Source organism: Melanotaenia boesemani, chromosome 20 (assembly GCF_017639745.1).
Source record: "Melanotaenia boesemani isolate fMelBoe1 chromosome 20, fMelBoe1.pri, whole genome shotgun sequence".
NCBI lineage: Eukaryota > Metazoa > Chordata > Actinopteri > Atheriniformes > Melanotaeniidae > Melanotaenia > Melanotaenia boesemani.
In genome coordinates this window covers 30,049,584-30,070,712 of record NC_055701.1, presented here as the reverse complement: position 1 = coordinate 30,070,712, position 21,129 = coordinate 30,049,584, and the positions used below count along the sequence as shown (strand labels likewise).

The window sequence follows — 21,129 nt, the reverse complement described above, 5'->3', positions numbered from 1 at the left end:
TGGTTCATCACAATTTAAATCATCTCTGGGATGAAAAATAAACACACATCAGATCTCAGGATAAAACAGACATTACATGTAAAGCATTCTTCATTCTTCATTTACTGTCCTCCACTTTAGTGCCAGCAGACGAAGCCGCTGGTGTTTTACTGGGACAGCCGGTCTGCTGGTTCACAAGCCAAGACTGTCAAACTGGTCACATCAGCATCTGCTCAGCTCAGCCAGCACAAGTGAGTCAAGTCAAGAAGTCACTTATTTAAAAGTGGCTTTCACCAGGTTTTGTTTCATTAGCTTCATGTACAGTCCAACATCAGACATCTTCTCTTACCCTTGAGCAGCGGCAGGGGCGTGAGCTCGATGGGCTTGCCCTGAGAGCGGAACTGGGACGAACTCTGCGAGCGCTTCTGCTTGGCCTTCCTGACAGACTTCCGGGAAAATCCGTCCACTTTGTCCACAGATGGAGACGTGGTGGGTGCCGAGGACATAGCCCTGCTGGGAGAGGCAAATAGGAGGAGGGAGGGTTACTATAGCCACAGAATACTGATGGACTCCAACAAAACGCCGACATATCAGCTGCTCTGATTCCTAATAAATGGAAAACGCCCCTTCTGCTTCATTCCTCTTTAAAGTAACTTCGTTATAAAACAGTCAGTCAGACCTCCAACACACAGCAGACAGCAACGTACAGGCTCTGTAACATTTCTGAACCAAGAACCTGGAAAATGGGTTTAAACCAAAAGTCTAAATAATATTAGTCTAAAGTATTTTGTTTCTTAGTTGCTGAATTAGTTTCATTTAGAGCCTTGCATTTAAGACGGTCCTTTCATGATGGTGGAGCGGTTTTAATGCTGGACTGATTCACTCAGTGAGTGCGCGGCGTCGGAGGCGGAGCCCTCAGGTAAGTCAGGAGACCGGTGCGTGATGCTGTATCTCGCCAGAACACATCACAGCGGCCTACTGGTCAGCCATTTTCATCATTCATACAAACTCTGCCAATAAATTCCAACTATAGGAAATCTTTTCCTTTTTTTAACAATATTTTTCCTTTTCACAAACACTGTAACAAAACGAAGAACTGGACCACCCGAAGGAATTCATTGACAAATTTATAGACGAGCATTACCAGCCGATTGTCATGGGGAAACCCACCGTGGCCAAAGTTTCTGTATCTAAAAGATCCCGAGAGGAAACCTCACCTGGAGTGATTTCTCCACGGAGAGGCGCCCAGCTTCTCTTCTGCTATCGACTCGCGCTTTTCTAGTCGGGATGCATGGTCGTCCCTCATAGAGGTTTTACACAAGCAGTTCCGAGCTTTGCGGGAGTCTTCAGGATTTAGCCAGCGACAGAAGCTAGCTATGGAAAACGCTGCCCTTGAGGAGGCCGAAAAATCTCTCACTGAGGAAATGACCCGATCCAAGAGGACAACAAGAACATCAGAGGAACTGTTAAGAGAGAAAATCTGGTTTCTCCAGCATCCCGAGCAGGCTTAAGAAGACCCCAAAGCTATGGTGAAAACCACAGCTTAAACTTCCAGGTGACACATTAAAGCCTTCACATTCACCGGGTCCACCTGATGGGATCTAGGAAGCCTGCTGGCTGCAGACCCGCCCCATCCTGGCAAAGTAGAGAGAGCAGGTGAAGAAGGTGAGGCAGAGAGCTGAAAGGAAAAGAGTTCAGCATTAACCACCAGTTCCCCTGGAGATCCCGGAGCGGCCAAAGATTCTGGTCCTGATCTAAAGGTGATAAACGTCCATGTAGCTGACCTCCTCGTGTTAAGGAGGTGCTAGTCTCAGACATGGGGGTCCAGGATGGAGATCAAGTTTTTACTGGGTTTAAATGGTTTTCTTTGGTCTAATCCTTCTCCCTGCCTGCTTTCTTGTTTTTTTTTTTCCTTACGCTTCACCCCAACTTGTGTTTCTAGTTTCTTTTATGTCATTATTGTAAACGTGCACGTCCTAACACACCCCCCTGTAACACACACAGCTAAGCAGGAATGACCTGTGAAATCTGTCATTGGTAATGACATGGTGTCTGCTGGATGAATCCCTGTGGTTAGCTCCATCACTTAGTGGTAGCGGTGGTGGGCTGTGAACTCGCCACTCTGGGGAGGCGGGGGTCTGGCAGTTTCACGGGATGGGGTGTGGGGTTGCGAGGCATGTGGAGGGCAGGGGCTGTGTCTCTGGCCTGGGTGGGAGGATATGGGTGGCCGGTGGTTGGTGCTACCTTGTGGTGGGGTGGGGTCTGGCTCTGGGCCAGATGGGCTCCTCTTGGGTGGGCTGGGTGGGGGTCTAGGGCCCTTCCTCCAGGTGGGGGACACCTGTCCCCAGCTCGTCCTGCCCTATGGGGGATCCTGGAGAATGGGGGCGCCTACCACCACCGGTTGGTTAACTGACTCTCTGGGGGGCGTTTCCTACTACTAACTTGTGATTCTCCTGTGCATTGGGGGGGGCTCTGTCTTGGGGGAGTGGGGGGCAGCGCACACAGACAGTTTATTCATTCGTAGATGAATCATGGCGGCAGCGTCGACAAAGGGGTTTGGTGGAAGTGACGAAACAATATGTGGACATATTTTAATTATCATCATAATTCCACTGGCAGACCAGGTCAAGTTGAGCGTGTGTTTTACACTTCAGAATATTCTCAGAAATAAAGCCACAGTTACCAAAGTCAGGATGTGGTTGCTTTTTGCTTTTTTTGGAGTAATTTGGAGAACTTTATCTGTGCAATGCATCGTCCTAGGTGGACCAGAAAGTATTTGCTGTTGGTTGGGAAACCTTTTAAGTCTAAAACCAGGCCTTTAAACTTTAATTATTGATGAAAATAACCAAACAACAAGCTCACAACGTGTTGCTATATGTTGAACTTATAGATCTGCTCCTGGGACGCAGCTCTCTGTCTATCTCTAGGGTGCCAGCGCCTGGTGTGGCTGGCGGCGGCACCCGTCCCTGGCTTCTAGGGACCAGTGCGCCAAGGCAGTAAGGCGCTCTGGCTGGGGCCTTCCTCTGCCACCCTGTAGGCAGATGCCTGGTCATCCTTTGGCAGGGTAGCTGGGATACATGCTCTTGGGGGGCAGCTGGTCTCCTGGTTCCCGGGGCCCCCTGGGATGGCTCTGATCTTTGTGGTGGCCCGAATGCATTCGCACAATCACTGATAAATTTTCATTTCTGTTATTTACTAACCCGCATGCTGAGACAGACACTGTGTCGTGTTGTGGGTTTAATCACCAAAAAGACCCAGCCCTGCATAGCTGAAGTATAAACCCTGTCTACCACCAGCAGCTACTGTGTTAGAGAAGGTCCTGCTCTGGTTGTATCTCAGAACCTGGTCATAGTGTCTCTCACCACATTCAGGACTAAATGATCAGAGTCTCCAGCATCTGCACAGCAGCAGTGATTCAGAGAAGACGTCTCCTTGCTTCCTTTGCTGTTTCACCCTCTAGATATCTGACCCTGATCTATCTGGTAGATTTACAGCTGTGTCTCTAGCAAACCTCATTATTACTGACAAGTTATAGGAAATAAAGACAAACAACATGTAACTGGAGCAGGCTGCAGTTATCAACATGTTTCATTCCTCAGCTTCTCATAGTGACGTGGGTCCGACTGACATGAGGCTGATAGATGTAGCTTACTTTAGCTAGCGCGTCCAGTAACAATACTTTGGGTTGATATGAGATGAACCAGGAGCGCTGGCTTCCTCCTTCTCAGATGGACCATAAACAAGAGCAACAAGAGAGAAAAGCCGATCAGCTGATCATCGACAGCCAGTCACAGAACAGCAGGAGAGGGAGGAGGAGGAAGAGGAGGAGGAAGATGCTGCTACGAGGTGCTGTACAGCTACAGTGCATGGCGATAACGTATGAGTCGGCGTGCACTGCAATTACAAACCAAGCAGTAACCTCTGGCAGTAAAATGTGAAGTCTATATGGAAGTACAAATAAACTGTAGTTCCCCCCTCATCCACTAGGGGCTCCAAAACAGAGCAAATCCCCATAGACTCCCATGTTATAAAGACCAACTTCACAGCAGAAATAAACATGTTTAAATCCTGGTACAAAAATCCATTTTAGGATTAAAAGGTCAAGTTTACCTTCATGACAACTGTGAGGGGGATGAATTTTTTTCTAACTCATCCGTTTGGATGTTATTTAATCTTGAAATTCAGCATAATTAGGGGCGTGTTCTGTTGATTGACAGGTATCAAATATCCATGGAAGGAAGGGAGAGTGTAGCACAACCGCGGTTTTTAGATGGCTAACAGTGCGCCTTAGCTTTAGCCTGCCTACCTACATCTGTTAGCTGGTTACCTACGCTAGCTCCCGGTTAGCTCAGTTAGCTCTTAGCTACAGGCAGTTTGGAGTTTGATGGGTGTCAATCATCCACCCACACCCTCACAGTCCCCCTCCCACCTCTTTGCCGATTTTTTAATTTTCCAGGAGCGACAGCAGGCTTGACGCTGCCAAGATGGCTACGGTATGAACGCCCTACAAGCTTCAGTTCAGCTCTTCAGAAACCTACGGGTGACATCAAGGAGGCTCCGCCCATCTTTTATATACAGTCTATGCTATATACGTAGACAGTGCAGAAAGATGACGTGTGCGTTGGCGTGCACGGCTAGCATACACCAGCCCTCAGGTGTCAGGGTTTAAGGGGTTAAATGAGCCAGTCATGCATGCAGAAGCAGGCGAATCTCTCTAACATGCAGAGCAGTGGCTGGAGGACCAGAACTGGACGACCCTGATATTAAAGAATGAAAAATTATCTCTGAAATTCCTACACGTATAGGTGCCACGGTGAAAAGGAAAATGTACAAGAAATAAGGTGTGTTTAGAAGAGCAAATGGCACACCTTCCTTATAGTTTACTACCTCAGATCCACACTCTTACACAACAAGCCATCTGTCTGCAGTTCTTGGTCCACCTGTGTGAATGTTGGCATCCGAGTCATTAACTGAAGAGAAAATGCCTCCAGCTAAACACCAACCTGTATTATCAATGGCAGCTAGGGTTAAATTCTCCAGCAGCCAGTTTAGTCCTGCTGAGATCCAGACTCTGGTGTTGACAGAAAAGCACTAAACTGTGTCCACACGAAGACGGTTCAGGTGTGAAACTGGTGTGAACACTAGGAGAAAGCCTTCAACATCACTGTAGTACATACTATCAGACTGTGGGGGGCGCTACGGTGATTAAAGAGTAACACTCCAGAGCCAGAACCAGATGTAGCACATGCACAGATAATGACCTGTCTGCTTGCTCCTGCTGGTGATGGCACAGCAGCACTGTGGTGCTGAAGCTGCACACGAGCCAGGACTGTCTGCACCATCACCGCCGCGACTTACGGCTGCTTGATTACGAGAAAAATGATGATCACGATTATTTTGATTGAAATTGAGATCTCGATTATTTCACACAATTAGAGAAAGAGTGCGCGGGGGGTGTGTGATCTTGTAAAAGTGAGTCTAGAGACATTTCTTTTTCATGTCGAAATCCGCATCAATAAAATCTAGCGCGACATTTTCATACGGCTCTACGGTGCGCCTTGACCACAGGTCTGTAGGGGTGGCGAAACATCGGACTGTAGCCACGTTCTTCACCACACTCATCATCCTTGGCAGGAGAGACGCTCCACTAACATGGAGACGAGACGGCAGTGATGCCGCTTGTCCAACATGTTGATGAGTTTCTTCAATCACGGATTGTTTATGTGTTAATTGAGAGAAAGTTCTGTTTGTTTATAACGTTTATCTCTCTGTCTCTCTGGAAGCTGGTGGATTATTTAGTCGAGACTCACAACAATTAAACATTTTTCTATTTTCTTGTGTCACGTCGCAAGCCCCCGTGTGCACGTCTACGTGAATGAGCGCAACATTTCACATGCATGAATGTCGGCTGTCGCTTGGCTGGAGGAGGGCGGCCATTTTCACCTCATCGCGCAAGTTCCATAGAAAATGATGGAGAAGGTGATGTTGCCTCCTGTGTGTCCAGCCCTGAACTGGCGAGGTGTTTGCAACTCAAGCTGAATAAAACCAAAGCAGACGGGGCTGTGGGAGGAGTCTGCAGCAGTGGGAGGGGTCTGCAGCAATGGAGGAGTCTGCAGCAGTGGAGGAGTCTGCAGCAGTGGAGGAGTCTGCAGCAGTGGAGGAGTCTGCAGCAGTGGGAGGGGTCTGCAGCAGTGGGAGGAGTCTGCAGCAGTGGGAGGGGTCTGCAGCACTGAGAGGAGTCTGCAGCACTGAGAGGAGTCTGCAGCAGTGGAGGAGTCTGCAGCAGTGGAGCGGTCTGCAGCAGTGAGAGGAGTCTGCAGCAGTGGAGGAGTCTGCAGCAGTGAAGCGGTCTGCAGCAGTGGAGCGGTCTGCAGCAGTGAGAGGAGTCTGCAGCAGTGGAGGGGTCTGCAGCAGTGGAGGGGACTGCAGCAGTGGAGGGGTCTGCAGCAGTGGAGCGGTCTGCAGCAGTGAGAGGAGTCTGCAGCAGTGGAGGGGACTGCAGCAGTGGAGGGGTCTGCAGCAGTGGAGGGGTCTGCAGCAGTGGAGCGGTCTGCAGCAGTGAGAGGAGTCTGCAGCAGTGGAGGGGTCTGCAGCAGAGCGCTGCAATGCCAGCTGCACTTCATTTGTAACCAAAAACAGCACAAAACTGCGAAGGACAAAAATAATCGGATCCTTTCATTTATGCAACTGCGATTAAAATTCGATTAGTCGCCCAGCACTACTACGATTGTTGTGTTTGGAGCGCGCTCATCACACCGACGTCATGCCCTCTAGCGGTGCGGCTTCGTGGGGATGAAAGGCGGATTGATAAAATACTTTACTGCAGGTCGCCGTCATGGGGACGGCAGATAACATTTTTAGTAGAGATGCGCTGGTTATGAAGTTATCCACCAATACTGATGTCAGACGATACTAACGCGTGGAAGATGCATCTATGCATCTCCCATTTTTACCTTTACTAAAGTAACAAAGTAAATCAGCAACATGTTTACCTTCAGCTACTGAACCCTGCAGAGACCAGACCAGCCGGAGCCTCTGAAAATCACCGTCACTCTGGGATTATCTGTGGCTAATGCCTTCCAGTGGCACAGTTCTGACGTACACTCTCACACCTTTTAGTAAATCTATTCTTTGCTGTAAAAAATAAATAACTTAATCCACAATTAAATTAAATCCATAAGAGACTTGTCCTGCTAACCCTCATCTACCCCAACACTGTTAATCTACAACTTTATTTCTCACCACATTACTGCTTCCACATGCTCCTTTCTGAGGATTTACTGCTTTATTTTCCATTTTACTTAGAAAACGAACAAAGCTGGAGATCTAAAGACATCATCGTCAACTTCAGGTACCCTTAGAGAAAGAAAATAGCTGATCAAACAAAGAAATGAATAACTCAATAATCATTAGTGGTTGCAGTAATCAGATTTTTGGCAGGACATCCTGATACAAGTTTAATTCTCTGCATGGACGGCAGAGAAAACGAGTTGGAGAAAACCAGGATAAAGTGACGGAGCGCTCAGTCTTGCTAAGCATCAGGTTACAATCTGCTAAATCACAGATGCTAATGCTGAACAGGCCAAAAGCAGACGGGACTTTGAAGCTTCGCCACAGGTGAGAGGAATCTGAAGCATGCCAGGGTTATGTTCCCTTACCTGTGCAAAGACACACTGGAATCCCCTTGAACAACCATCAGTCCCTCACTTACAATCCCCAACTAATGGCAGCAACACAGCACAACAACGGCTGAGACACGACTACACCGGCTGGTCAGGCGGACGGCAGTCAAGCATCAAAGCCATTAGCCTCCCGTGTGTCTTACATAAGAGACCAGATGACATCCAAACAGGCTTGGGGAGGGTGGGATTAAAGAACAAGGAGGAAGGAGAGGAGGGGGGTGCAAGTTAGCAACAGTAAGGGCAAAAGAAAAGGAGGAAGAGGAGGGAGCCGCTGTATGACAGGAAGTCAAACAGGCGGCAGCAGAGCCGGGTGAAGGGAAAGAACAACATGTATGAAAACACATGGGGGTTCACAACGAGGCATTCACAAGAATAAACGTCACCATGTTCCAAAGCTGCATTCACCACAAAGCTCAAAATTTACTGTATTTTCTGACTTCAGTGTCTGGATGAAAATGGTGTCAGTCAATAAAGAACATCAGCTAAAGTCATCACAGCGATGTTCCACTGCCGAGCACATCTGGATCCAAGCAGCTCTGGTCTAGAAAAGGATTTTTAAAACTTCTTCCACTGCTGCCATCATTACAGTTCATTACAGTTAAGCCTTTTTCTTCCAGCGAACAATGGCTGAGATAACAGTTCATAACATAAAGAGTTCAATGGGAGGGTCTCTGTGTTGGTCCTGTGAGGAACTGGTGACCCGCCCAGCTGTACCTGTCCAGGTGTACCCTGCCTCTCGCCCGCTCATGGCGGGGATAGACTCCAGCTTCCTGCAGCCCTGACCTGGAATATGCGGTGTAGAAAATGGATGTATGGAAGCAGGTCTTCCTGCTGGTTTACCCAAAGCAAGCGGCTAAAAACTTTCTAATCTTTACTCTTTATAAATCTGACTCGCTTCCCTTTTGTATGTTTCTAATTATTTTAGTTTTTTTCTAAATTCTGGTTTTGTTTTAATAAACTTCAGACTTAAATCAGCTCTCAACATCTGCATTTATATGCTTTTAGACATCAGTAATGATGGCAAACCTTAAAAATGATAGCCGACATCAGTCAACCAGACTAACTTAACATCTGTCAAACTTCAATTTCTTCATTTTCTTTTTCTGCGATTACGTGTCAGTGATATTAGAGGAAAAGGCACCAGAACAATGTTTAACGCTGCAGAACAGCAAGACTCTGCTCATTTCGACGCGTAGTATCAGGAAAAGGAGGCAAAGAAAACAGAGATTCTAAACTCTGGGTTGTAAATCAGGAACTTGAAGCATGTGGGGAAAGAATCCAAGCACCCCAACGCTTCCCTGTGGGAATGAACGCACAGGTGATCCCAGCAGAAGGCTGCAAGGACTCTCGTGATGAGCCAATTAGAAGTCACTTCTGCGACTCTTAAGGCTGGAGTTATACTCGCACGGCATCTGCGTCGAGTCCGCCGTCAGTAGCCGACAGATGAAATGTGCGTATGTACCGGAGCGCATGTTGCATCGGCTGGTAATCCTACAGGGCAGAGTTTCTTCGGTGGTTTGCTTCAGCTCCAGCATGTATTTCCTGTTTAAGAACAACAGCGGCCGACACGGTGCAGTGTCTTCAAGAGATCGTGGTAATCCAGACCAGCATCTTTCCTCCAGGGCCCAGTACCTCTGGCTTATCTCAGACCAGCAGCTATAGATATAAGAACGTGTATTTTTATATTGGTTTGTAAATACAAATTGTTTCTATATTATATTGTTCTCCCATTCCCCCCAAATCCCCGGGACAACGGATGGAATTAGCATTTGCTATAATCCGGTATGTTTACATTCATGCTGTATAAGCCTGGCTGTTCATTAACATGCACTGTCCCGCTCAAATAAATAAATAAATAAATAAATAAATAAATGTTCTGCTGGGGTGATGTGGAAAATATGAGTCAATGTCAATGAAATCTAGCGTGAGATTTATCTACGGCTCTACGGCGCGGCTTGACCACAGGTCCGTAGCGGTGGTGAAACATTGGACTGTAGCCACATTCATCATCCTCATCATCCAGGCAAGGAGAGACTCTCCACTAACATGGAGACCAGATGGCCGTGAAGCCGTTGGTCCAGAGTGGTGATGAAGTTCTTAAATCCGTGTTGTTCACTGTTAACTGAGCACTGGTCTTTGGAGAGAAAAAGTTCTGTTTGTTTCTAACGTTCGTCTCTCTGGAAGCTGCTGGATTATTTAGTCGCGACTCTGCTGGCAACTCACGGTGAATAAAAGCAAAGCAGTCGGGGCTGTGGGAGGAGTCTGTAGAAGACCGATGTGGGAGGAGTCTGTAGAAGAAAGATGTGGGAGGAGTCTGTAGAAGAACCATGTGGGAGGAGTCTGTAGAAGAACAATGTGGGAGGAGCCTGCAGCAGATCGTTGTGGGAGGAGTCTGCAGCAGAACGCTGTGGAAGGAGTCTGCAGGAGAACGCTGTAGAGGAGTCTGCAGGCTTTGGGAGGAGTCCGCAGCAGATTGTTGTGGGAGGAGTCCGTAGCAGAACGATGAGGGAGGAGTCTGTAGCAGAACGCTTTGGGAGAAGTCTGCAGCAGATCGTTGTAAGAGGAGTCTGCAGCAGAACGCTGAGGGAGGAGTCTGTAGGCTGTGGGAGGAGTCTGCAGAAGAACGCTGTGGGAGGAGTCTGCAGAATAACGCTGTGGGAGGAGTCTGCAGAAGAACGCTGTGGGAGGAGTCTGCAGAAGAACGCTGTGAGAGGAGTCTGCAGAAGAACGCTGTGAGAGGAGTCTGCAGCAGATCGTTGTGAGAGGAGTCTGCAGCAGAACGCTGAGGGAGGAGTCTGTAGGCTGTGGGAGGAGTCTGCAGAATAACGCTGTGGGAGGAGTCTGCAGAATAACGCTGTGGGAGGAGTCTGCAGAAGAACGCTGTGGGAGGAGTCTGTAGCAGAACGCTGAGGGAGGAGTCTGCAGCAGAACGCTGTGGGAGGAGTCTGCAGAAGAACGCTGTGGGAGGAGTCTGTAGCAGAACGCTGTGGGAGGAGTCTGCAGCAGAACGCTGAGGGAGGAGTCTGCAGCAGAGCGCTGAGGGAGGAGTCTGCAGCAGAACGCTGTGGGAGGAGTCTGCAGCAGAACGCTGTGGGAGGAGTCTGCAGCAGAACGCTGTGGGAGGAGTCTGCAGCAGAGCGCTGTGGGAGGAGTCTGCAGCAGAGCGCTGTGGGAGGAGTCTGTAGCAGAACGATGAAGGAGGAGTCTGTAGCAGAACGCTGAGGGAGGAGTCTGCAGGCTGTGGGAGGAGTCTGCAGCAGATCGTTGTGGGAGGAGTCTGCAACAGAACGCTGTGGGAGGAGTCTGCAGCAGAACGCTGTGGGAGGAGTCTGCAGCAGAACGCTGTGGGAGGAGTCTGCAGCAGAACGCTGTGGGAGGAGTCTGCAGCAGAACGCTGTGGGAGGAGTCTGCAGCAGAACGCTGTGGGAGGAGTCTGCAGCAGAACGCTGTGGGAGGAGTCTGCAGCAGAGCGCTGTGGGAGGAGTCTGCAGCAGAACGCTGTGGGAGGAGTCTGCAGCAGAACGCTGTGGGAGGAGTCTGCAGCAGAACGATGAGGGAGGAGTCTGCAGCAGATCGTTGTGGGAGGAGTCTGCAGCAGATCGTTGTGGGAGGAGTCTGCTGCAGATCGTTGTGGGAGGAGTCTGCTGCAGATCGTTGTGGGAGGAGTCTGCTGCAGAACGATGAGGGAGGAGTCTGCAGCAGATCGTTGTGGGAGGAGTCTGCAGCAGAACGCTGTGGGAGGAGTCTGCAGCAGAACGTTGTGGGAGGAGTCTGCAGCAGAACGTTGTGGGAGGAGTCTGCAGCAGAACGCTGTGGGAGGAGTCTGCAGCAGAACCCTGTGGGAGGAGTCTGCAGCAGAACGCTGTGGGAGGAGTCTGCAGAAGAACCCTGTGGGAGGAGTCTGCAGCAGAGCGCTGTGGGAGGAGTCTGCAGAAGAACCCTGTGGGAGGAGTCTGCAGCAGAGCGCTGTGGGAGGAGTCTGCAGCAGAGCGCTGTGGGAGGAGTCTGCAGCAGAGCGCTGTGGGAGGAGTCTGCAGAAGAACGCTGTGGGAGGAGTCTGCAGCAGAGCGCTGTGGGAGGAGTCTGCAGAAGAACCCTGTGGGAGGAGTCTGCAGCAGAGCGCTGTGGGAGGAGTCTGCAGCAGAGCGCTGTTGGAGGAGTCTGCAGCAGAACGCTGTGGGAGGAGTATGCAGCAGATCGTTGTAATGCCAGCGGTGCTCGATTTGCAGTGGGAAACAACACAAGAGTAAACTGAGAAGGAGCAAAACATCGGATCATTTCATTTTTATGATCGTTGAAAACCCAGGTCATAACTGAGATTAAAACTCGATTTATCGAACAGCCCTAACTGTTTACATTCATTGCCAAAGAAAAGCTAAAATATATCTTTCATGATAACACATGAAATGTTACTACTTTTCATTTCTCATATTTTAATGCATTATCAGTTTATAATGTTTCTCATGTTCATTCCAGTTCCTTAGAATACTCATAAAGTATCCTGTTGCTACTATTCCTGAATGCTGTAATTTGACAGCATGTCTAATTGCCAACAATCATTCATGGGATAATTATGCTCACATCGTCAAGTACATATGAACTCAGCAACTTTTGAACTCACAATCTCCTCCATACAGAGCTGATAAGGAGGCAGTTACTACACCAGTGTCACCATAAACACAGCAGACTTTGGATGCTAGGTTATCATTTTGCTACGGGGACTGCCTTCAGCGTAGTGTGCCACTTCGAAACCTTTAAGATCATCAAGCACCAAAACAGCAAAACTAGTGTGCTTTCAAAAAACATAAATACACAGGCTGTGCAAATGCCACTATGTGCTATTCCCAATCCTACACTTACAGGGCTAACAGAAAGGAGGCCAGAAGCAAATAAAAGTAAACATCTGAAGTTATGAGAATTTTTGGTTGCTCAATCCAGCAAAACCCATCCACTAACCCCTTATCTGTTACTGTAATCTATGCTCAGACATTATCAACAGTAGTGATGGTGGTCTGTGGTTGTACACACACTATCCAACACGTTGAAACAATGCTGGTCTATGCAAAAGAGCATGACAGACCAGTAGGTTTAGGGAGGTTGGGAGACAAACCGAGACACTGTATTTCGTGCTAAGTCATTCAAAGTTCATACTGGATTATCACCTCACATTTGAAAGTTGGATTCACTTGACAGGAAAGCTAAACTTGACTCAGATCAGATTCACAGGGCTATTTCATCTCATTTGGATTAAACAGCAGCATATACCTTCTGCAGACCTGGCTATGACCGAATGCTTCTTTGAGATCAGCTTTGTCCAGAAACATCAGTACTAAGCCAACGAAAAGCATGATTAGCACAAAAAACTTGCAAAGTGTTGTAGATGTGCCGTTATCAGCTATAGCAACAAAGTAAGTTTTTTTTTTTTTTAATTTAAAAAACATAAATCAAGTCGTTTAGAGAGCTACTGTCAGCTTGGCTGTTGGGCCTGTCAGCAACCAACTTGACATCGCGATAGCCTTCCTTACGTTTATTAGCTAGCACGTTAGCTTCCAAATGAATCCTTACAACGCGTCACGTGACGTTAGTTAGCAGTCTTCTCTTAGTACACAAAACTAATATTTCAGTCATAGCTAATATAGATCATTTTCACCAAATAAAAAAATGTTTCCAAGCTTTATATCAGAAAATGGCATTTTAGACAGCTAGCTAACGTTAGCGCTACGGCTATCGCGAGCTAGCTCAAGTTAAACGTACAGCCTTAGCTTAGCAGCCGCCAGCAGCTAGCTTTCGGTACATCCTGCAAAAAACACACAAAAAAAACTTATCTTAAACATTTATTTGATTCCATTTATATTTTACTGTGTTCTAATGAGATAACATTACCTGGGCGGGCTTGGACGATCACCCATCATCCCAGATGTAAATACAGGACAGTGCTAATGCTGCTACTGTTAGCTAATGCTCACAGACTGACAGACCGACTGGGCTGGGAGAGACACACCGTCCCGAGTCCCGACCTGAGCCCGACAAGGTGCAGCCCACCGAGTGGTTGTGAGCTCTCCAGTCGTTGTACTTTACCTTGATCCTCTGCAGTTCGCAACGGAGACGGCGACGAGGAGTTCTCCTATGTTTGGTTACCTATCTGAGCTAACGGTTCGGCTGCCTCCAGCTCGGTGCGAACAGCCTCTCCCCAGCAGCGACGGAACAGCAGCAAAATCTCGGCCTGAACCAGCCAAACCCACGAGCACCTCTCCTTCCAACGGAATAACCCTCAAACTCCCATTAAGAACAAAACACGACTATATAAAAAATATTACGCACACGCATTTACATTCCTGTTTGAATTAACTGTTCGTCTTACACAACCCCTTGAATTTTCGTGCTTTCCGTTGCTCGTTTTTGATTCGGGGCTGCTTCTTTTCAGCCTATTGTCAACACTGCTGGGTCGAGACCATGGCACACATAACAGAAACGCACCGTAGCGTGCTAGGCGGCTTCAGACCGACGTAAAACGATGATTGGGTGCTGGGAGCCAAATAAACGTTTGTGATTGGACCAACACACATGTCAATCACCAGTGGGGGAAATGAGGCTCTAAAACCGTTGGTTAGGTGGAGAAGAAGGGACAAGAGAAGAGATCGGGACAGTGTGCGCGCGCAGTCTCCGCCGCACAGCGTGCTGGAATGAGGCTAAAGTAGTCCGAGGCCCAACCCTGCACTGCCGCTCTCACCTCTCACTTCCACTGCACCATTTTTAATTTTTTTACTATAAATTTCTGATTGTATACAAATTCACCGCAGCACATATGCGGTAAATGTGTTTAATTTTGGACAAAAAGATAGCATGACGCGTTGAATAACGTAATTTTCCCAGTTTTTACTTCTGCTGACTTAAACCGCTTTATAAAAAAATACATATAAAAAAATATAATATAAACATGTGACAAAAATGTGATATTTGTCTACGGTTATGGAAACATTTTTAAAAAGGTTAATGCGCGACGCAACCGGTGAGGTGTGGAGAGGTTCCTGCTGGTGAGGCTCTGACTGAGTAAGATTTACAATAGTAAGAACTGAATATGTTTTCATCTGACAGCGTATTGATCACTGGAAATGTTTCTCAGCAAAACTGTGATGAAAACCAGCTATACTGTTGAAAAACTGGATTTTGTGGGTAAAACAATGGCTCATAGCGCCCCCTACAGGGTAAAACCAGGTTTGTTTTTCGTCATGTAGACCCGTCCTTGGTGCTGCTCTGTCACGAGAAAATTTTTACAATCTCACAGCCCCTCCCTCCAGATGCAGATAGGCGGGGCCTCGCCTTGAAGCCACGCCCACCAACGCACATGAAGGGATGTGAGCTTTTCTGGTGTAGATCTGCTAGTTTCTGACTTCTATTCTTCCACAGAGAGAGAACATACCGCTGTTCAAGTAAATGTAAGTGTCCAGTTCCTGCCTGCGTGTCAGTGTAATCATCAGTTTAGGTTTCCATGTGTTGCATGGACTAACCTGCACCGTTTTCCTCAAGCAGGACAGGTGAGAGGACAGAATCACCTCCTTCATTGGTGGATGGATACTGTCAACCATTTTTGGTGGTCCTGCAGGGACAAATGAGCAGTTTTGCTGCTCATTTGTCTCACATCATGTCCAGATTAGGGGTATTTTCTATAGTTTTGGTAATAAATACATATTTCCTCATATTTTTACTCCTTTAGCTGAAACCAGATGTATTAAAAGAATGAACCAGTGTATTCAGACTTCGCTCTTTTCCTTTTATAAAAACCAGAAAAATTTCATGTATCAGAAATGAATCCAGACAGACGAACAGATAATAGATCTGATTCCAATGTCAAGTTTATTTCTATATATTTATACAGCCAAAGCCTCCAAACTGCTTTATACAAACCAGTAAAATATGAAAACACATAAAACTCCAAACTGCATCCAGCCGAAGGCAACCCGGTGTGTCTGACGCAAAGATTCAGAGCTGACAGACCGTCTGCACACCGCAGTTAAAGCAAAGCATTCCACAGAGTGGACGGCACAACTGCAAAGGCTTGGTCTCTAGTTTTTCAGGACCTTCCAGGACCATCTGAGTGACTGGAGGAAGTGCTCTGGAGGGCTGATGCAGTCCACTGAGACCAGACGGGGATTCTGGGCCCGTTCACACTTACAGCCTAATAAAAGAATCTTTAAATCGATCCTGTAATTTATTGGAAGCCAGTGAAGAGTGAACCAGAGTTTTGTCCCAGCGAGGAGGCGGACGGCTGCTGGCGGTGAAGTTCCGACTGTTTGATTCCCACATACAGGGAGTTACAGTGGTCTAAGTGAGAAGAAATAAACACATGGATGACTTTTTCAAGGTCTCTCTTGCTTAGATAAGTCTTGACTTTGGTAATAAGTCTCAGCTGGAAGAAGCTAGATTTCACCACCGAGCTAACCTGTTGGTCCACCGTCCATAACCACACCAAGACCCTGGCATGGGATCCTCTGTGAGCTGCTAGTGGCCCAAGGGGATTAGCAAGGACCTGGACCAGCTCAGGGCGACCAAACAAGACCACCTCCGTTTTGTTCTCATTTAATTTGAAGAAATGTCAGCCTGAAGGGAGTCTTTGGAAGGAGCCTTCAGTGGCAGATACATCTGCTCGTCATCCGCAAAGCAACAGAAACACCATGCTTCCTACATATCCACCCAGGGTAGCATATGAAGACAGAACAGCAGACCCAAAACCGACCCCTGGAGAACTCCGCAGGTCAGAGGGGCCACTGAGGAAGAAAACTGCTTGAACAGAGAAGGATCTGTCCGTGAGGCAGGATTAAAGCCACTTTAAGGCAGCGGCTTTAAGCCGACACAGTGCTCCAGGCTCCATAAAAGACTTGTTTGGCTCACGGTGGGCCATACAGGCTTGAAGCAGAGGGGAACACATCTAGAGCTAAGACAGGTTTATAAACACAGAAGAAGCCGTGTTTAAACAGACGGAAGGGAAGCTGTCGGCCGGAAGCTAGCAGGGCGAAGATCTTTATTTCAGTGAGTTGGGAGAGAGAAACAGGCTGAAAGGACCGCTGAGCTCTCTAAAGCAGCCGAGGGGTCGTGGGTAGACGGGGGCACGGGGTCTGAGGGCGGAAACCAGGTCAACGAAGAACTTCAGAAATCCTCGAAGAAAAAGACGGTTCGATACAGACAGAACACAAGGATTCACCAGTGAGTCACATTTGTTAGGGTTGGCTCGTGGACCACTATAACTAAAGCAAGAGGGGAGAAATGCATTCAAACATTTTATTACCAGACCGGAACAGCTTAATTCTTAACGGAGCATCACCCGGAAACTTTTTCAAGTTAAAGCATGTGTGCTGCTGCTGGACCGAAGCGTTACCTCCCTGAAAGCCTTTCTTTTAAAGACGGTGGGGTTTCCGTCAGGGCCAACTAGGGAAGCTCGCTAATGCAGGATTTTAATCTGCTCCTGGGATTCATCATCCCAGGAGGTTATTTGAATAAGCCAGCCCCTCCTCCATGCCTGAAGTCACCTGCTCAGCCCGCTGTAGTCGCCATAGCAACAAGTTGTGTGAAGATGTGGAAACTCCCATGCCGTACCTGCCTGCAGCGCTCTAGCTGCGCCGGAAAGTTTCAGTAATTTGGGACAATTTCAGGTGAAGATGCAGAACGATGTTAGCTTTTTCTGCTCCAGACGCCGTTGCCATGGGAACTGCTGAACGAGCCTGGACAACGAGAGAACAAATCGGGCGGTGCCTTTAGCATGGTCGGTAGCCGGAGCATACCGGTTCACTCCAGTTCAAGCTTAAACCTCCAGGCCTGTAGGAAGGATCCTTACAGGGTGGAATGATGAGCGCGGAGACGTGGCCTCCAGCAAAGTGTTTATTATAAACACCGAGGAACAAGAAGTAAATAAAAATAACAATAATCTCAATAGAATCACCATGAATTCAGATTGTACCGGCTCTGGGTGGTCTGCAAGAGGAAAATTACCCTCCCCTACACACACACAAACACGACGTAAACATACCAAGTCTTTACCCGAAAAGCCAGAGGCAGCACAGGAACCAACACCTGGCTTGGTCACCTTAACGGAATAACTGAGGAACTAGAAAGTCTTAAAATAAAATATAAAACAGCACAAAAACAAGCTGAGCTGTGAAGAAAATAAAAACATTAGCCACTGTTAAACCTTTCTAAAACCCAAATCAAACATTAAAAAAAGAGATCTGAGCGGCTGGCGAGGCCGAACATGCGAGGCCGGACATGCGAGGCCGGACATGCTTCCCACTCCCGCTGGGATGCTGCTGATGTTTTATTTAAAGCACTTTGACTCGTCTTCTACATGAAAGGTGACGAAGAAATAAACCTGTTTTGCCTCAACGAATGAACTTATTAGTGTTTCTGCTTTGTAACCGTGCCTCACTTCCTGTCAGCTGATCGTGTTTCTATGACAGCTCCTGCCATGTGATTGGCCGATTATACAGGTAAGGTGTGCCCAATAAAGTGGCTGGTAAATAAATAAGACTTCATTATTATTATTTTAATTCTTGAGTGAATTTGTCTCTGTCAGCATCCTCTCAGCTTCTCGTGCTTCTGATGCATCCACATGAACTTCAGACCAGAACCGCTTCAGATGAAGAATTTTCCTCCGGACTCAGTCGTTCTTTCCTCCCTTCTTCTCTCTGTGGTATCTGTGTTTTTTATGAGGTCTGGACTGGAGCTTCAAAGCCGATTCGCTTTTCATCGGCTCTGTTTTTTCTGAGGTGAGCTGCTTCCTTCCTGGTTTCCATAGTAACAGCTGAGCATCCTCTCCCCCGGTGACCAGGGCCTGCCCTGCTCCGTCCCACAGGAAGCAGCGCACCGTGGCGGCATGGCCGCCCTCCAGACTCCTGAGCAGACCAAGCCCCCTGTTATCACACTCCATCAGGTGGAGGTCCCCGCTGTTCGTCCCCCCCACCACCACCAGCTTCTGGGCCTCCTCCAGCCACTGCCCGCCCACCAAGTAATCCAAGCTCCTCCCACCAGCGAGCGGCGTCAGGCTCCGGGCATCTGAGCTGCTGAAGACGGTGAGAGGCTCATCCGTGTCCAGCTGGCCCAGGTCCCACAGCTGCAGCCCCTCGTCGTGGCTCAGGCACAGCAGCTGGGTGTAACCCGGACCGGACCAGCACACGGAGCCTGCAGACGAGTCACTGTTACATGTCAGCAGCAGCGCGTCCTCCTCCCCCCCCCGGCTCAAGTCGAAAATGTTAACAAGCCCGTCTGTGGAGCCGGACGCCAGCCGGTCTTTATCCCGCGGGTGGAAGCACACCTGGGTGATGTCATCACTGTGGGACTCGGAATAGACCCCCAGAAGCCCTCCACCTGCTTTTCTTGCATCCCAGAAGACCAGAAAGCTGTCTTCATCGTCGACCTGCTCGGTGCCGGCGCAGAGCAGCGTGTCGCTGCAGTTCAGGTCAAAGCTGCAGAAACTGTGTGAAGCATCGCTCCGAAACATCTGGACGGCATCCGTTCCCGGGCGCCGCGCGTCCCACGCCCGCACCGTCCCGTCTGCAGAGCTGGAGTACAGCAGGTGAGCGGAGGCGTGAGCAAAGGTAAGGCCGCAGAGCGGGGCCCCGTGGCCCCGGTACTCCCCCAGCGGGCTCAGAGTGTCCCTGTCGTGCAGGTGGAGGGTGAAGCTGGAGCAGGACGCCGCCAGCAGGCCGGACGGCTGCAGGGCAACGTGCAGCAGGTAGGTGGGCTCCTCCGGACGGGACCGCCGGGCCACCGACAGACCGCCGAGCTTTTCCTCCAAACTTTCCATGGAAGGCGAGTCGGAAGAGACGACGGCGCTGTGTCTGGACGGGAAGAAGATGGATGGCACATCAGAGACCTGCATGGTGTTCCCGTTCCATCAAATTCTGACCTACACCTGTAACTTACCGACTAATTTACACTCACGAGTGAAGCTGTCAGAAACAGAATGAATATGTTTCTTACTTTTATCAAAGTATTGCTGGTGTGTGTGTGGATTCAGTAAAACAGAATAAAACCTTTTCCATCGTAAGAAGCTCCTGATAACAAACCTGCGGAAGCTCGAGTCCCAGCTGGATATGGGTTTTCCTGTCGTCTCTGGACCTCTCTGTAAACCAGCATCAGCTCTAAGGATCCTCCTGCTCAAATAAAATGTGGAAACACAAACAATTAACCCCAAAACTTTCTAATCTTCATGAAGATTTTTCTACTTTTATTTCACCGTTTTTAAAATTAAATGTTTGTGGGATCATTCAGACTTTCATCCAGTTAGCATGTAAAACACGCATTTCCTGTCACACATGAAGAGTTTCCCCATTTCATCATTTATTTCTTATTGTATGTGATCTAATTCTTCTAATAAAGCAAACATTTGGCGGTAAAACGTGAACAGGTGGGTTTACCTGCCTACTTCCGGTCAACAGAAAGCTGTAAATAAACGTTTCCGGTCAAAGTTCTGGACAAAAACAAAAAAAAATTAAAAAGCTCCGTCCGTCACACACGCGCGCGGAGTCTCTGCGTGTCTTAGTATTTATAGACCGTACGGAACCTTCTATTCAAAGAACAGTTCCGCACAGTTTTTGTTCCGTTTCCAAACGGAAGTCTCTTGAAAAAAAAACATAAAAAATGAGTTCGTTTAAAATCAAAATAAAATAATCAGGATGCTCTTTATTTCCTAATAATAATCCTGCAGAATGTTCCTGAACCGGATTTATCATTTTTAACACATGACCAGGACGGATAAGCTGCTTAACAACTGGAGGGGAAAATACCTAAAAGCGTCCAGAACTATTAGGAACACACACACACACGTGTGTGTGTTTTGCTTTGTTTTTCTTGAGCTGAATGTTTGTAATCTGTATGGAAGCAATTTATTTCAAATGTTTTTTTCTGTCTAGTGAATTTAGAAAAATCTAAAAAATTCTGAGTTTTTCCATAAAGTCTTTGTGTGTATTATTTTGGTGACCCTGAGCTGTACCAGGGTCGTCCAGCAGGGGGCAGCAGCAGCGTTGTCTACTGGCTTCGGACCCAGAGCCTCATGACTCCTTCATCTGACTGTTCATTTATTCATCCGTATCACCTGGTTATTAATCTGGTCTCATGAAGAGTTCTCTGTGCTTTGGTCCTGAGAGAACAGGTGACGGTAGCTCGGAGGGTCACAGGTCAGCCAGTCCTAACAGCCTTCCTGTGTGCAAGTATGAAAATGTTGAAGAGGTAAATGGCTGCAGGTATCAAAGCGTAGCAGTTTAGCACATGACCAAAGAACAGGAGGCTTCTTGACTCCTGACTGCTTCCTTCTGATACCAGGTGTGCTGGAACAACCAATCACAATCTTCCGTTCGGACGGTGGGAGGTTGCTGTTGTACAGGTTTATTACCGAGCAGACAGCAGGACGTCGACCATGTTGTTCCAGTAAACTCTTAAAAAGGGAGATCCACTTCTTCCAGGGGTGCTCCAGCTCGTT

General features: G+C 48.0%; 2 protein-coding genes across 7 annotated transcripts in view; both read right to left on the bottom strand.

Moving 5' to 3' along the window:
- ppp2r5eb (protein phosphatase 2, regulatory subunit B', epsilon) overlaps window positions 1-19,796 on the bottom strand; it is a 123,725-nt gene extending 103,929 nt beyond the window's left edge. Inside the window, exons 1-2 of one of the 5 annotated variants that reach the window (XM_041971942.1) lie at window positions 19,718-19,796; window positions 329-492 (exon numbers count right to left, since the gene is read on the bottom strand). In XM_041971942.1, the coding sequence (XP_041827876.1) occupies window positions 329-485 (157 nt within the window). In that variant the 5' untranslated portion in view covers window positions 486-492; window positions 19,718-19,796. Of the gene's footprint in view, window positions 1-328; window positions 493-13,544; window positions 14,132-19,717 lie in introns of those variants that run through there. The other 4 variants (XM_041971940.1, XM_041971941.1, XM_041971943.1 and 1 more) reach the window with 4 other exon arrangements.
- Window positions 18,107-19,804, bottom strand: wdr89 (WD repeat domain 89). Of its 2 annotated transcripts, XM_041971946.1 has the most exons (3): window positions 19,718-19,804; window positions 19,575-19,600; window positions 18,107-19,489 (listed from the first exon to the last, which is right to left on the bottom strand). In XM_041971946.1, exon 3 carries the CDS (start codon window positions 19,453-19,455, stop codon window positions 18,310-18,312), a length of 1,146 nt encoding a protein of 381 aa, XP_041827880.1. In that variant the 5' UTR covers window positions 19,456-19,489; window positions 19,575-19,600; window positions 19,718-19,804; the 3' UTR covers window positions 18,107-18,309. The 2 variants fall into 2 exon arrangements, with proteins under 2 accessions (XP_041827880.1, XP_041827881.1); XM_041971947.1 differs by lacking the exon at window positions 19,575-19,600 and having other exon boundaries at window positions 19,718-19,798.
- Between the last annotated feature and the right edge of the window lie 1,325 nt (window positions 19,805-21,129).

Excerpts from the sequence above, each read along its gene's own strand:
- wdr89 (XM_041971946.1), bottom strand. The coding sequence starts at position 19,455 with ATGGAAAGTTTGGAGGAAAAGCTCGGCGGTCTGTCGGTGGCCCGGCGG.